Source organism: Guillardia theta (assembly GCF_000315625.1).
Source record: "Guillardia theta CCMP2712 unplaced genomic scaffold GUITHscaffold_21, whole genome shotgun sequence".
Taxonomy (NCBI): domain Eukaryota; class Cryptophyceae; order Pyrenomonadales; family Geminigeraceae; genus Guillardia; species Guillardia theta.
In genome coordinates, this window is record NW_005434653.1 from 698,465 (window position 1) to 711,595 (window position 13,131).

The 13,131-nt window shown below is 54.9% G+C and overlaps 3 protein-coding genes across 3 annotated transcripts in view; 1 reads left to right on the plus strand and 2 right to left on the minus strand.

Annotated features, from left to right (window-relative positions):
• Window positions 1-42: 42 nt before the first annotated feature.
• On the minus strand, window positions 43-705 carry GUITHDRAFT_68629 (hypothetical protein; the record flags this gene model as incomplete). The annotated part of the gene is made up of 1 exon (XM_005835535.1): window positions 43-705. The coding sequence occupies one exon, from the start codon at window positions 703-705 to the stop codon at window positions 43-45; it is 663 nt and encodes a 220-aa protein (XP_005835592.1).
• Window positions 706-5,137: 4,432 nt separating this feature from the next.
• Window positions 5,138-12,352, plus strand: GUITHDRAFT_136710 (hypothetical protein; the record flags this gene model as incomplete). The annotated part of the gene is made up of 22 exons (XM_005835536.1): window positions 5,138-5,321; window positions 5,366-5,511; window positions 5,558-5,640; window positions 5,685-5,760; window positions 5,811-5,861; window positions 5,909-6,397; window positions 6,478-6,572; window positions 6,670-6,752; window positions 6,803-7,089; window positions 7,133-7,222; window positions 7,269-7,340; window positions 7,566-10,275; window positions 10,449-10,561; window positions 10,635-10,703; window positions 10,788-10,874; window positions 11,024-11,059; window positions 11,104-11,421; window positions 11,467-11,549; window positions 11,591-11,622; window positions 11,672-11,832; window positions 11,991-12,074; window positions 12,251-12,352. The coding sequence occupies 22 exons, from the start codon at window positions 5,138-5,140 to the stop codon at window positions 12,350-12,352; spliced, it is 5,451 nt and encodes a 1,816-aa protein (XP_005835593.1).
• A 79-nt stretch (window positions 12,353-12,431) lies between these two features.
• The window catches only part of GUITHDRAFT_136711 (hypothetical protein), a gene marked incomplete at both ends in the record, with an annotated part of 2,590 nt that continues 1,890 nt past the window's right edge, over window positions 12,432-13,131 (minus strand). The window contains 5 exon segments of the mRNA XM_005835537.1: window positions 12,432-12,463; window positions 12,514-12,545; window positions 12,587-12,686; window positions 12,785-12,863; window positions 12,883-13,081. Of these exon segments, the coding sequence (XP_005835594.1) occupies window positions 12,432-12,463; window positions 12,514-12,545; window positions 12,587-12,686; window positions 12,785-12,863; window positions 12,883-13,081 (442 nt within the window).

Below are 13,131 nucleotides of genomic sequence, written 5' to 3' on the forward strand. Positions count from 1 at the left end.
GAGGGAGGGAGGGGTGGTGAAGGAGGGAGGGTGGTGAAGGAGTCAGATGCCTGTACCTCCTGGCAGCGCAAGCTTGAGAAATTCGTCGAGGTGTAGGAGGCACTCACGATCCCACCCGTGCCACGTCGGTTTGTGAAGGCCGTACACCTTGCAAGCAGCGAGGACGATGAGGAGGGAGACGTAGTAGGCGAGGGAGAGAGACAGCGCTGCTGACGCCACTCCCAGCCCCAGCACGTCCTCAGTCACCAGCAGCCAGCACCCCACCAAGTGAAGGACATTAGCGGCGAGGGAGGCCCACACGAAGGGCTGCATGATCCCCTGCGCTTGGAGGTACTTCCGAAGCGCTTCAAGGACGCCCATGGCAGGCAGCCCAGCGAGCATGAAGCGGCAGAAGCTTCCTGCCAGACGCGCCACCTCCCACTCCACTCCCAAAAGGTGGAGAATATTGGGAGCGAACCACCAAAAGAAGGCGATAGGGATGGAGGCAGCACCAAGGACGACCATGGCTCGCTGAAGGGCGAGAGAGACTTGACGAGGCTGCTGGGCTCCATGGAAATGAGCAGCGAGTGTCTCCAACGCGGAGGACAGTCCCACAAGCAGCGAGGCCCCTGTAACATTGACGTACATTACCCCCAGTCCAACCCCCGCCAGCCCTGCCGCTCCCTCCCCCCCTGCCGCTAAGAAGATGGTCAAGCTGAGGCCCATCTGAAGGGCAAGAGATCCGATGACCGGAGCTCCGAGCCTCACGATCTCCGTCCCCTCCTTCACCCAAGCCTCGCTCCTTGGCCGTCGTTGACTACACTCATTGCAAGCATTCGCATGCGCTTCATGCGGCTTGAGCTCGCGCTCGTCGCTTACGCTCTCTTTGTGCTGTTCTTGCATGCCGCTTCCTCTCTGCCTGCTCTTCCTCTCTGCCTGCTCTTCCTCACCCCCTCCCCATGAGCTCCCATCCTGCATCTCCTGCATGGTTGCCGCCCCCATCTGCTCCCTCATCCCCTATCACTTGGGGAATATAAAAGCCCAGATAAAACCTGCAAGCCAGCTGCACGGGTACAAATGTGCCGGGCCCAGTGACCGGGCCCGGCCCATCAGTCACTGAGTGCCGCAAGCCTGCCCAGTGCCTATTCAATGATTCAGGCCCTGCCACCGAATAGTGACATAGGCCAAGCTTGAAGCCGCGGGCCTGAGTCAGTGTGATCATCGGATCCCGGGCCCCCGGGCCCGGTCGGTAGGCAAGCTCGAGCCTCCCCGGGCCACTGAAGGGCTTGGTCTCGTCCCAACCCATGGTGGGCGACAGAGCACGCGGCACGGCCCGAGTCTGTCGAGTACGGGTGATCGCTTCCCAGTGTGGTAGTGGGACGGGCCCGAGAATCAGCCTGACCGTGGGCCGAAGAGTCGCTCGGATGCAACAACACCTTTAAGCCTAGTGTGTGATCACTTGTCGTAGAGGCCGCATCATTGGGCGGCGCTGCAGCGGCTCCGTGGCTCCGTGGCCGCAACATGATGCACCGACCCGGCGTGAATTATGACCGGCAGCACCTCAGGAGCTACATAGTACAGTCTGACTCACTGGCGGACGGTCTACTACTGACTTCCGAGGCTCAGTAAGGCTCTCCGAGGCTCAACTTGGTGTACCGAAGGCTGTGGACGTTTAGTTACGTGAGATGCAACACACTCGGACGTCATGGCATTCTCATACAGTTGGAACTGATAAGTTCAGTTGTCGACGATCACTAGATCGAGTTGGTGAGGGCGAATCTGAATCACCTTATCTGTCCTTGCGACGATCGGGTGAACCTCGAGGAGGAGCAGGCAGCAGACCTAAGCGGACGCACGAGGGATGCTCGCTCGTGCGCGAGGAGCCTCACCATCCCTGGGGATTCCCCTCGACTATTGAAGGATCGTCAACAACTGCTAAGGTGGTCTGTCCTTTCCCTTGCTGTGTGTGTCACGAATCGATAGTGTGTTGGTGTTATCAAATAAACTTCATATCTCTACTGTTATCAAATAAACTTCATATCTCTACTGTTATCAAATAAACTTCATATCTCTACTGTTATCAAATAAACTTCATATCTCTACTGTTATCAAATAAATTTCATGTCTCTACACTTCACCTTTGTGTATGATCCAGTGGAGGCGCCTTGAGCATGCGCTGTAGACGTCTGCAACCCGTAAAGCTTCGGGGTGTGATACGATTTGGTAGCGTTAAGTGTTAGTGTGTTAAGTGTTGGTGTAGTACATTTGTGAAGTTTCCTTCTGTTCCCCTCTCCAATTTGCTTTAGTTTTTGCTTCTGGATTACTGTGTGTCGTACAATGCTCGACTGGCTGCTTCCAAGCAGATCTCTGAACGTCTTTCAGATAATGATTGGCAATCCGTGAGGGGCGCCGATGATTTGGGACAAGACCGCGTTGTCTTCACACAGACGGTGGTGCAATCATTAGACCGCGCCTTCACACAGGCTATGGGGGTTCAAACATTGCAAGACCTGGCTCAGCAGGTTGCGTCACTCCAGGCGCAACTGCTCTATAGATGCGCCTGACGGTGGAGCCTGACAGCCCGAAAGGATGATGGGCATGGTACAGTCGCCAGGCACTGCGGTCACCATGGAAGGGGATGCGAGGGAACGATGACACTATGCTCTTCTTGTAGATGCTTCAGAACACGAATGCTGCTCTTCCTGCCCAATCATACTCACCAAGATTCTATTTTTCAGAGTGCTTGATGCTGCGCTTACTTGATGAGGGTGTCACCAGTCTTCTCCTTGTGCAGTAATATCTGCTGTTGCTCTTTGAAACATGGTTCTTTCATTTGAATTCATGATAACACCTCTTGCCACTATAGTTCAAGGCTGCCTGAACCAGCAACCAGACAACCAACAGGTCCAGAACACACCAGCCTCTTCAACATTCACTACCTCAAAGTAGTCCCATGTTTCTAGAATACCTTGTCCTGTTTCCTAGATGGAGAAGCAACAACGTTCACTTGATTTTTTATTGTACATAGCTCCTCATACCTCTAAGGGTATAGCCATCTTATCTCAGGCCTATGTTTCCTTGCTCGCTGAAGGTGTGTAGATCAACAACATTTCGCAGTCATAGGTTGCTTTCTAAGCCTGCAGGCTTGTCAAGTCTCATACGAAGCGATCGTGTATGTGTGCATACAGAGATGAATTCTTCTCTTTTATGCTCATGATCGGACAAGCTGCTGAATTTCTGCCAACTGCAGTCACCGTCCATGCGGTGCTCCCTGCAGGCTTTGTCTTGTCTTTTTTGCTCCTTTCCTCTTTTTGTTTTTCCTCATGTCTCACTCAAAAAGTACTTTTTATTCAGCTCACGGCGCTATTCCGAAAAAAAAACATTCTTCAGAGTAGACAATATCCAAAAAAAGTCTTTTCATATTCAAATCCGCGTGTTGTTATCGAAACGTTGTCTTTCATGCTTCAAGTCCGTAAAAGGATTTAAAAGGCAACGTAGGGTAGGGACATCAGGCACAACACATCACTACCGGTTTATCAGTATGGATAATTGGGGGTACTGTCGATAAAGGCCAAACGCAGTAACCCCCACCCCCTTTGATACATGAGACATGACTCAGGGGTTAAGGGGGGTACAGAACGTCAGTGACCATGTTGCAGGGTTCATGGTGTAGGCAGTAGTAAATATAAGGGGTGGGTGTTTTTTGCGTTACATCAATAACGATCGATTCGAACGGCTTGTGGCCCTTTTCCAGCTCTCCACCCCTACCCAACATCACCGTTACAACCCCCTCTTTGACATGACCCCCCCTCTCCTAGGGAGAATGACCCTTGCTCTGTGGTCTATTGAGCCTCAAAATGAACACTACCCCACCCAGCCATCTGCTGGCCTTTCCACCCCCACCCCTCTCACGAAGGGGATTCAACCTAGATGTAGGGGTCTAGCAAAAAAAGAATTTTCGGAGTCTTGTAGGAGCTCAAGGACCCCCTTACAATTTCCTTCTTTTCAAGTACACACCCTACCCCCTCTGATTCCTTTTTTCCATTTTTACCCCTACCCCCCTAAGTTCACAGCCATGTCAGCGCTGGCTCCTTTATACTGTACCCCTACCTCTGGTTACTCCCCGGTTCAACAATATGTTTCTACCCCACCCTCAGAGCACTTCTCTTATTAAGATCACCACCCTACCCACAAGGTCTTCTAAAATTATATCTACCACCCCCCATGCAATTCTACCCCACCCCCTTCCCATCACACCGTTGATCACGCTCACACCGGCGGCGATGCAGGGGTGTGGAGGGAGGAAGGGCGACGGGAGGCTATGGAAATGAGGAAGAAAAGGAGATCAACAGCGAGAGCAACGAGAAGATGCAAGTGCAGAGAGGAGGGTGGAAGATTTCATGAAGGGCTGTACAAGCCATTTGGATATGAGCAGAAGGTGTCGAGGGGCTCCCCTGTAATTTGCAGCGAACAGCTGTAAATGCAGCTGACAGCAAAAACGAATAGCGTAGGACAGATTGAGGAAGAAAAGGTGTCTTCAGTGAAGAAAAGGAAACTATTCTTGAAATATGTCTCTACAAATCGAAGGGCAGGGCAGCAGGGCAGGGCAGGGCAGGGCAGGGCAGGGCAGCAGGGCAGTCCAGGTATGAGGGACCCACTCGGCGAACTCACTTCTGGTCGTACTGCTGTTCGCCCCTCAATGTTGTTCCTCTGAACATCCCTCTCATGAAGTCTTGATGCAATCTAATCTGCCTCAAGTGTCACTGAAGTATCCCTTCGCTCTACGATACTTGTTGATCCTGACCTCCCCTCCACCCTCCTCCCTCCGACCCGACCTCTCGTGTCTTCACTGCGCCCCTTCTTTCGTCAGCAATGTGCTCGCCTGCCGAGCGCTCATGCAGAAGTTCAATCACTGAACCTGAAAATACAGGTGTGAATGAATCCGAGACGGGATTGCCGACTCCTGAGACTTCAACTCCGGCGAACACAACAAAGCACATGATCCCCTTTGCCCGTGGCGTTCTGCTGGCATCATGATGAGGCCATGAAGCCTGAGTGGATTGCCAGCTCCATGTTTGGAGTATGTGCCAGGCATGAAGAACGAATCTGTCATAGCAAGAAATGCACCATGAAATCCTGAATTGTTCCTACCTGAGCAATGTGGTGTCCTGATAACAGGGACATCGGCAATAACAATGTCGTCAGAACGAGGAATCCCATTCAGACAGGCATCTTGGGGACTCCTTCGTCCAATTCGACAGACAGTCAAGACAGTTCGGTCACAGATCCCAGAGTATTTCGGCAGGGAAGCTCAGTTTGTATTTTTGAGCTTTTCCCAGAAGGTATTAAGCTTTCTTTACTGCGAAACTGACATCTCAATGTGTAGAGTATATGAACTCTGTCATTGTAAACCTGGAAGTGTTTGCAAGAAACTGTCCTGTTGGGAGCCCAGCGTCGTCATCCATCATAGGACTCAAGTACGGCGCTCTTGAACGAGGCGTACTTCCAACAAAAAAATCAGCGGCAGACAAGGTAGAAGCTCCTCCTGCATGCTGTGATGCAGCAATCATAATTACAGCAGAGGGAGGCTGGAGGGGCTGGCAACAGGTTCCAGCATCAAGTGCAACTGCGAATGCGTCAAGAGGGAGCAGAAAACATCAGGTTTGCTTGTTACCATCGAATGCCCTCTGACACGATTGTCTTAGCGTGAAGTTTTTCAAGACTGGGAGGCTGCAAACGGCTGGATGTAAGACTCGGGCTATGTCTGTGGCAGCTGTTTTGGTATGAGTGCTCGCTTTGACTTGATTTTTGTTTTACTGCTTTGCTTTAAGGATGTGGCAGAGGCCATTGCCATGATGTCAAACAAAGACCCGCCGCTCTTGGTAAAATGATGGTTGCACTCTAGTCCTCATAGTCATTTTAATGACAGCTTGTGTCCAACTGTGAGCGTTCAGTTGCTCTTGAGTTGGCGCGACTGGCACCAACTAGTGTAAGGGTGGTAAAGGAATGCATCCTAGGGTCATTCAATAGTGGGTTCGGAGGGCAATTTGGGAGCATCATCGACATGAATAGTCTTTTTGCGCTCTTGAAGACAGGAATGTTTTCAGATATCATCGAGAGGGTCAAGTTCAACGATGAACCGGGCAGTCATGAGGCCAAGTTCAAGCAGCTTGGCTTGTACTTGAAGCGTGCTTGTCTGAGAAATGCAGACTCAGACGTCTTTGTAAACATATTTTCTTCTGGAAAGTGTACAATTACAGCTGCAACAACCATGGAGCTTGCAAATGAAGTGATGAACAAAGTTTCAGATATTCTCTGCAACCATTACGATAAGATTGTGTTTCGGCCCAAGAAGGAAATGGATCCTCTGTTTGCTCGAGCCAAAGGAAACTCAAAGTCATCCCATGAGGTGCACAAGGTCAGCTTGGCTGAGGAATCCTTGCACACGAGTACGTTCTGTCTTGCTGCTGTTTTGGTATGACGCATCCGTTCGTGCAGTTGGAAAGTCAAGTCATCCGTTTCTATCGTTCGCGGAGCATCAAGATATTCGTGTTCAAGAGCCCTCGAGCAGGATTTCTCCTCATCAAGTACAGGTGGCCGTTTCACATCCTGTAACCATCTCTGAAGGTTTTGAATTTCAGCAGCCGCTGCAATCCTTTTTGCAGCAACAGACGTTCTCAAGCTCAACAGACAACTTGGCAATACAGCTGGCGTTGAGGAATGTCATCCAGGGAAGGTCGTTACCGATGGGTGTCCCGTCGTTGTCCGTGCAGGTGAGGAGCTAGCATCTCCTCCACTCCCTTGGTGTGTGACGGGCATGCAGGGCGACAGCTGGGACAGCAACTTCCTACCCAACTTGCAACAGCCATATGCAAACATGGTAGCGGGGATGAATGTTCGTCGCCCTCCCGTGCTGACGAGCATGTCCAGTATGGAGGCCTTGGGTTGCAATACCCGCAACTCTCGATGGACCCGAACCCTGGCATGCAGGCGATGCAGTCCCTCCTCCATCCTCTCCCTCAGCGAGGTACCCCTGTCGGTAACCTCATGGACGCTATGAGGGCAGCCAACATGCCCCGGATGCCCTTCGTCCCTGCCATGTCGTCCATGGTGAGCCCACGTCACGCGATCTGTTTGTCACTCTCCCTGGCAGGGGCTGAACCTGATTACTGCCACGTCACAAGCTCAGACGTTGGGCAATCAGGGCTGGTGCATGGACGATCGCTTCTCTGCTGGATACTTGGTGACTTGCTCTTATGCTCAGCTCTATCTCATTATCTTTGTGCCAGGGGTCGATGGAAGAGCCGCTACCAGTCACGGGAAGGCGGCGGTTGCCAGACGAAGATGTTACTTGGAACGATGTGAATAGTGTACAAAGCAAAAAACCCAGGATAGAAGAACCTTGATACATGTTCAACAAATGAATCTTCAAGTTAAATCGTAGAATATCACGCATTTCTATCCTCAGGCTCCCACTTTCAAGTTCTCCTTGAAGCCATACTTTCTAAGTTATGTCATACTGAATGTTTGGAACTAGCCTTGCCCCCGGTCCTGGGCCCGCGGCCCTGCGCGTGCAGGCCGGGTAGGACACCTTCCTGATAACTTCCTACTTTCCTCACACGTTTGTTGAAAATTTGTCAATTTTTGGTCTGTTGGGCCGGGGGGGGATGGCGGGGATGGCGGCGGCAGTGAAGGCAGCGAGGGTGGGGCGAACAGAGCGAGTGAGGGAGGCGATCATGGCAGGCGAGGCAACAGTGGACGACATGGATGCTAAGGGCGACTCGCTCCTACACCATGCCGCCTCCCAAGGGCATAAAGGCACCGTCAAGGAGCTGCTCCGACTGAGAGCAGACCCGCGGGCTGTGAACTTCGCGGGCAAGACAGCCTATGATGTGGCGCACGACTACAACTACTGGGAGCTCGGGGACTACCTCCGTAGCAAGGTCGGGCTGCCAGGCCTCGGACCTCGAGCATGGAAGGGGGAGCCCGGACTGAAGTCGCTGGGGGATAACCCCGACGACGCATCCATCGCTCAGTTCATGGAGAAGAAGGAGAGAGAAGGGCTGCTGGCGAGGAACGTGGAGATGTTGTCCTCCTTAGACTTCGACGTGCTCAACGAGGCTCTCGCGGCCGCACAAAAGCCAGGATACCTGACATCGGACGAGGGGAAGGAAGCTCTGGAGAAGTTACAAGAGGTCAGGAGGAAGTTTGGGGATGTAGACCGAGTGAAGATCTTGGAGGAGAGCCTGGAGGTTCTGTGGAGGCGAACTTCGGTGCTGAGGCCGTCAGAGGACGACTACTTCTTGCAAGCCAACTCGAAGTTCAGAGGCGACAAGAAGAACATGAAGAGCAGGTTGCAGGAAGAGGTCGAGGAGCTCAAGGCTCGGTTAGAGTCTGCAGATGTGGAGGACCTGCTAAGGGAGAACAAGAGACTGACGTCCGACCTCTCCTCCCTCCAGTCAAGGTGCGACGAGCTGCTGTCCGCGCTCGGAGCTGAGAAGAAGAAGCATGACAACCTGGCCGGGGTCGTGAGGTCACAGGCAGAGGAGCTGAAGGAGATGGAGCTGAAGGTGCGGAAAGCGATCAACGCGCAAGAGGGAAGCAGAGAGCAGGAGGAGTTGGAGCTCAGCAGTGCGGACGTTGAGTCTCTCTTCGCCTCCTCCATCACCAAGAAGGAGCTGGCGGAGCTGCACGGGAAGGCGCTGGAGCATGGCGGGCTCGAGCCGAAGCAGAGCATCCTCCGCTTCCTCTCGGAGCTCCTCGCGCTCTTTGACAAGAAGATGGAGCAGCTGAAGGGTCAGCTGGAGTCTTCGGCGGGGAAACAGAGTGAGCTGATCGCCAAGTTGGATGACGTATCGCAGCTCAACATGCAGCGAGAGGCCCAGCAGAACGCCAAGATCAGGCAGCTGGAGGCTCAGTTGGCGTCGCAACCGGTGTCGCAGCTGGGACCCTCCAGATCTGAGCTCGAGAGCATGCAGGAGGAGTACGAGAGTCAGCTGGACCAGCTGACGAAGGAGAAGGCGAAGATGCTGTCTGACTTCGGGGTGGAGCTGAAGGAGGCAGTGGAGAAGGAGAGGGAGCGTGCTCGGGGCGAGCTGGAAGATGCGATGAAGGAGATGGAGGAGGAGAGGAGGGTGCTAAAGCAGAAGTCTGCTGAACTCTCCTCAGTCATTGATGTCCTCCAGTCTGAGCTGCAGGAGGCCAACGAGAGGACGCGGACGGGGCAGCTGGAGCTCAAGAGCCTTGGGGAGAAACACCGCAGCCTGCTGGTGCAGTACCAGAAGTCCTCCTCCTCCTCCCTGTGGAAGGCGATCGGAGAGTTCAGGTCAAACATGCTGAAAGCGAGGAAGGAGATGGCGGAGACAAAGTGGGCCCTGGAGGAAGGGATGAAGCAGGTGCAGCAGGACTTCAAGAGGTTGTTCAACGATTTCTCCCTCTTCGTCGACTTCCTCACTTCTCCCTCCTCCTCCTCCTCCTCCTCCTCCTCCTCCTCCTCATCGACATTACAGCTCTCCTCTCTCTCCAACATGTCGCGTGCGGGCCTCGTCTCAGCTGTCCGCCACCTCCTCCTCAAGTACCACCAGACTGACCTCACCCGACGTCGCCTCAACTCGAAGCTGCAGGACAGCCAAGGGAACTTCCGCGTGCTCTTGCGCTGTGCTCCCCCTAGGGGAGAGGAGGGAGACTTGAAGGAGGACGCAAAGGTACTCGTGCATGTCAAGAGCAGCAGCCTGGTGAGCACGTGGGACAAGCGCGGGCAGAAGAATTTCTTCTTCGACGTCGCTCACGGCCCCAAGGCGACGCAGGAGGAGGTCTACGACAGCCTGCGTGACCTTCTTTCCTCCGTCATTGACGGCACCAGCGTCTCCCTCCTCGCCTACGGCCTCCGGCAGAGCGGCAAGACGCACACGTTGTTCGGCACGCTGCGGCTGGACTCGAGGGCTCGAGGAGTGGCGGTGAGGTACATGGAGGAGGCGATGAAAGACATGAAGGAACGCGCGTCCCTCCTGAAGTCCAAGATGCTCCTCAGCGCCTTCGAGCTCCGGGAGGACAAGGTAGTCGATCTCCTCCCTCCTCCTCCTCCTCAGGACCCTCCCGTTCCTCGCTCCGGCAGCCTCCTCGACGGCCTCTCCGAGCATGCGGTCGACAGCGCCTCCAAGGCTGTTGCCGTGCTCAGTTTGGCTCTGGGGGCCTTGCGTGACAAGGGCGACAGGGGGGGCAGCAGCAGCTTCTCCTCTGTCTTTGTCCGCGTCACCATCTCATCCCAGGACAAGATCTCCCGCAAAGTCACCAAAGGTAAAGCCTCCTTCCCCTGCTCCTGCCCCTGCTCCTGCCTTTGCTCCCTGCTCCCTGCTCCCTGCTCCCTGCTCCCTGCTCCCTGCTCCCTGCCCCTCTGCTTTTCATGCTTCTTGTCCACCCCGTCTCCCTGCTTCTGCTGTATTCTAACCGCCTCTCCGACTTGCTGGCAGGCTCGCTCTTGCTCGCCGACCTTGTCGGTTGTGATGTCGGAGGAGGACAGGAAACTTCTGCGGACAAGAAATTGATCAAGTCAGCACAGAAATCTATCACGTGCTTAGAGGAGGTATGTTCCTGCTCCTGCTCCTGCTCCTGTTCCTGCTCCTTCCCCATCCCGGTTGTCCTCAAGTTGAGCACAGGTACTGGATGCTCTTGCCAACAAGACGTCTAACACGCATGTTCCCTTCCGCTCGCATGCTCTTACCAAGGTCCCTTTCCCCTCTCCCTCGGAATCTGACAGGAAGCAGATCTTAGCAGAGTCTCTTCTCTCCTCTCGCCCTGCCGACCAGCAGGTCAAGTCCAAGGAAGTCAAGCAGGACCCCTCGCGACCATCCGCAGCGAGCAGAGTAGCGATGATTGTCACGCTTCCTTCAACCACGGTGTGTTGCCCTCGTCCTCGTCCTCGTCCCCGTCCCCGTCCCCGTCCTCCTCCTCCTCCTCCTCCTCCTCCTCCTCCTCCTCCTCCTCCTTCCATTCCTCCTCCTCCTCTTCCCTCGCATCTTCTCTCCCAGCTTGATTCTCCCAGCAGACTTCCGCTGCCTTTCGTCCTCTGCGAGTTTCTCAGGTTCGGCTCTCGAGGCATCTGAGGTTTGTGACCCTCCCTCCCAGCTCTGCCGCTCCATCTCGAGCCCCCAACTGAGCTACCAGCTGGACTTTGAACCTGAAAAAGAGTCACAACACAGCAGTGTCGCCCAGCAGAGCTCGCCAGCCACTCCCGCTGCGGAGGATTCAGGGAAGGAGAAGGAGGAGCGCGAGGAAACGAGGGAAGCGAAGGGGACGAAGATCGAGCAGGGGTTTGAGAAGAAAGAGAAGGCTTGGGAAGAAGATCGGGGGGGGGCAGGAGGAGGAGGGAGTGCGGAGCTGCAGGAGCTCAGGGAAGAGCAGGCAAGGTGGTCAGATTTTTCGCAGAAGCTGAGAAAGCTGCTGGTAAGCTCGCAGCTAGTTGGGGGGAGGAGCTGAGCAAAAGCGCAGGGGCTGGGGGAGGGTCGAGGAAGTTCGCAGGGGCTGCTGCTGGTGGTGAGGAAGGAGCTTGAGGGGAGGGACGTCAAGATCCGGTGAGGAGCGGCGGGAGACGCTGTAGATGACGCTCGCGCAGGCAACAAGAGGAAATTATCCAGAGACTGGAAGGTGAAGATGATGGAAGGAGCGGTTGGGAGGAAGTAGAGCGAGAATACAGCACGAGGGGAAGAGGAGAAGCTGGAGAGAAGAAGGAAGGGAGACGACGAGGACGGGGACGAGGACGGGGACGAGGACGGGGACGAGGACGGGGACGAGGACGGGGACGAGGACGAGGACGGGGACGAGGACGGGGACGGGGACGAGGACGGGGACAGGAAGGTGGTGGATGGAAGCTGAGATTTGACTTTGTTGCAGCATTTCGCTCAGTGTCGGAGAATGAAACTTCGCTGATCTCGGAAGTAAAGTCTCGGTGAGGATTGAGACTTTCTCTCCCTCCCCGCGTTTTCTTCCTGATCCTCGAGGCTGATGTGCTGCAGGATCAGCGGCAAGATCGCTTCCTTGGAGTCGCGAGCGAAGCCGACAGCATGGGATGTGCAGCGGGAGAACAGAGACACGAGAGGGTAGGAAGCGGGAGTAGCTGGAGTAGGGGAGGAACGAGGGAGGGGGATGGAGAGGAGGAGATGGTAGTGGAGAAGGAGGAGGAAGAAGATGGGGAGGGGAAGTGAGTGGAAAAGGAGGATGGGAAGTTCCTGGTGGTGCTGCTGCTGCTAGTTGGGGGATACTGACGGGAGGGCAGGGAGGAGAGGCCCAGGTCTTCGTCGCTTCCTCCTCTCGTCGCCAGCATACTGAGGCGAGACCGTCGACCTCCTCCAGCTGTGCTCCAGGCGGACGTCGCTGACAGATATCTACCGCGGCTGGAAGGGCGGGGGAGGTGGTGAAGGTCGTGTATTTTGTAGGTCTATTAAAGGTTTATCTACTCATGCCCAGACCTTGACACTCCCGTCCCAACCTGCCGCTCCTTCACTCGCTTCCCCCCCCTCCTCCCCATCATCGACTTACCTGAAGAGAGGATGCGACTGCCATGCCGGGACCTGATGGGCGTCAGCTGGGCTCTCATAGTCGATGATCTCACCTGAGGAAGGCGAGCTGAGAAACCGTGTCGTCGTGCTCCTCTGCTGGAGGCGCGAGAGCTCCTCGTGCTCCCCAGCTGAGACCGTCTCGAGCGTCTGAGCCTGATCAGGTTGTCAGGAGGAGGAGGAGGAGGAGGAGCAGCAGCAGCAGCAGAAAAGGAGGAGGAGGAGGAGGAGAAGGAATGATGGTAGAGACGAACCGGCAAAGGGAGCTCGGACTTTCAGCCCGACATTCCCAGCTGAAGTGCTTGGGATCCGACGTTCTACGATATGCCGCACCTGAGGACGAGGTCAGCACCTTGTCCAGCAGGATGTCAAACTCACCTCCCCTCCTGCTCCACGTATGGTCTCGCTGCTGTATACCGATGTCTCCCCCTGCACCAGTCAGCTCCTTCACCCTCTTCTCCTCTCCCTCCTCCTTGTCTCCTCCTCGCAAACCTCCAACCCCACTCATACTATACCTCCTCCCCTGCCCTCCCCACTTTCCATATATCCTGCTATACCTCCTTGTGTCGTTCTCCCACGTTACCTCTCCTCCTCCCATGCC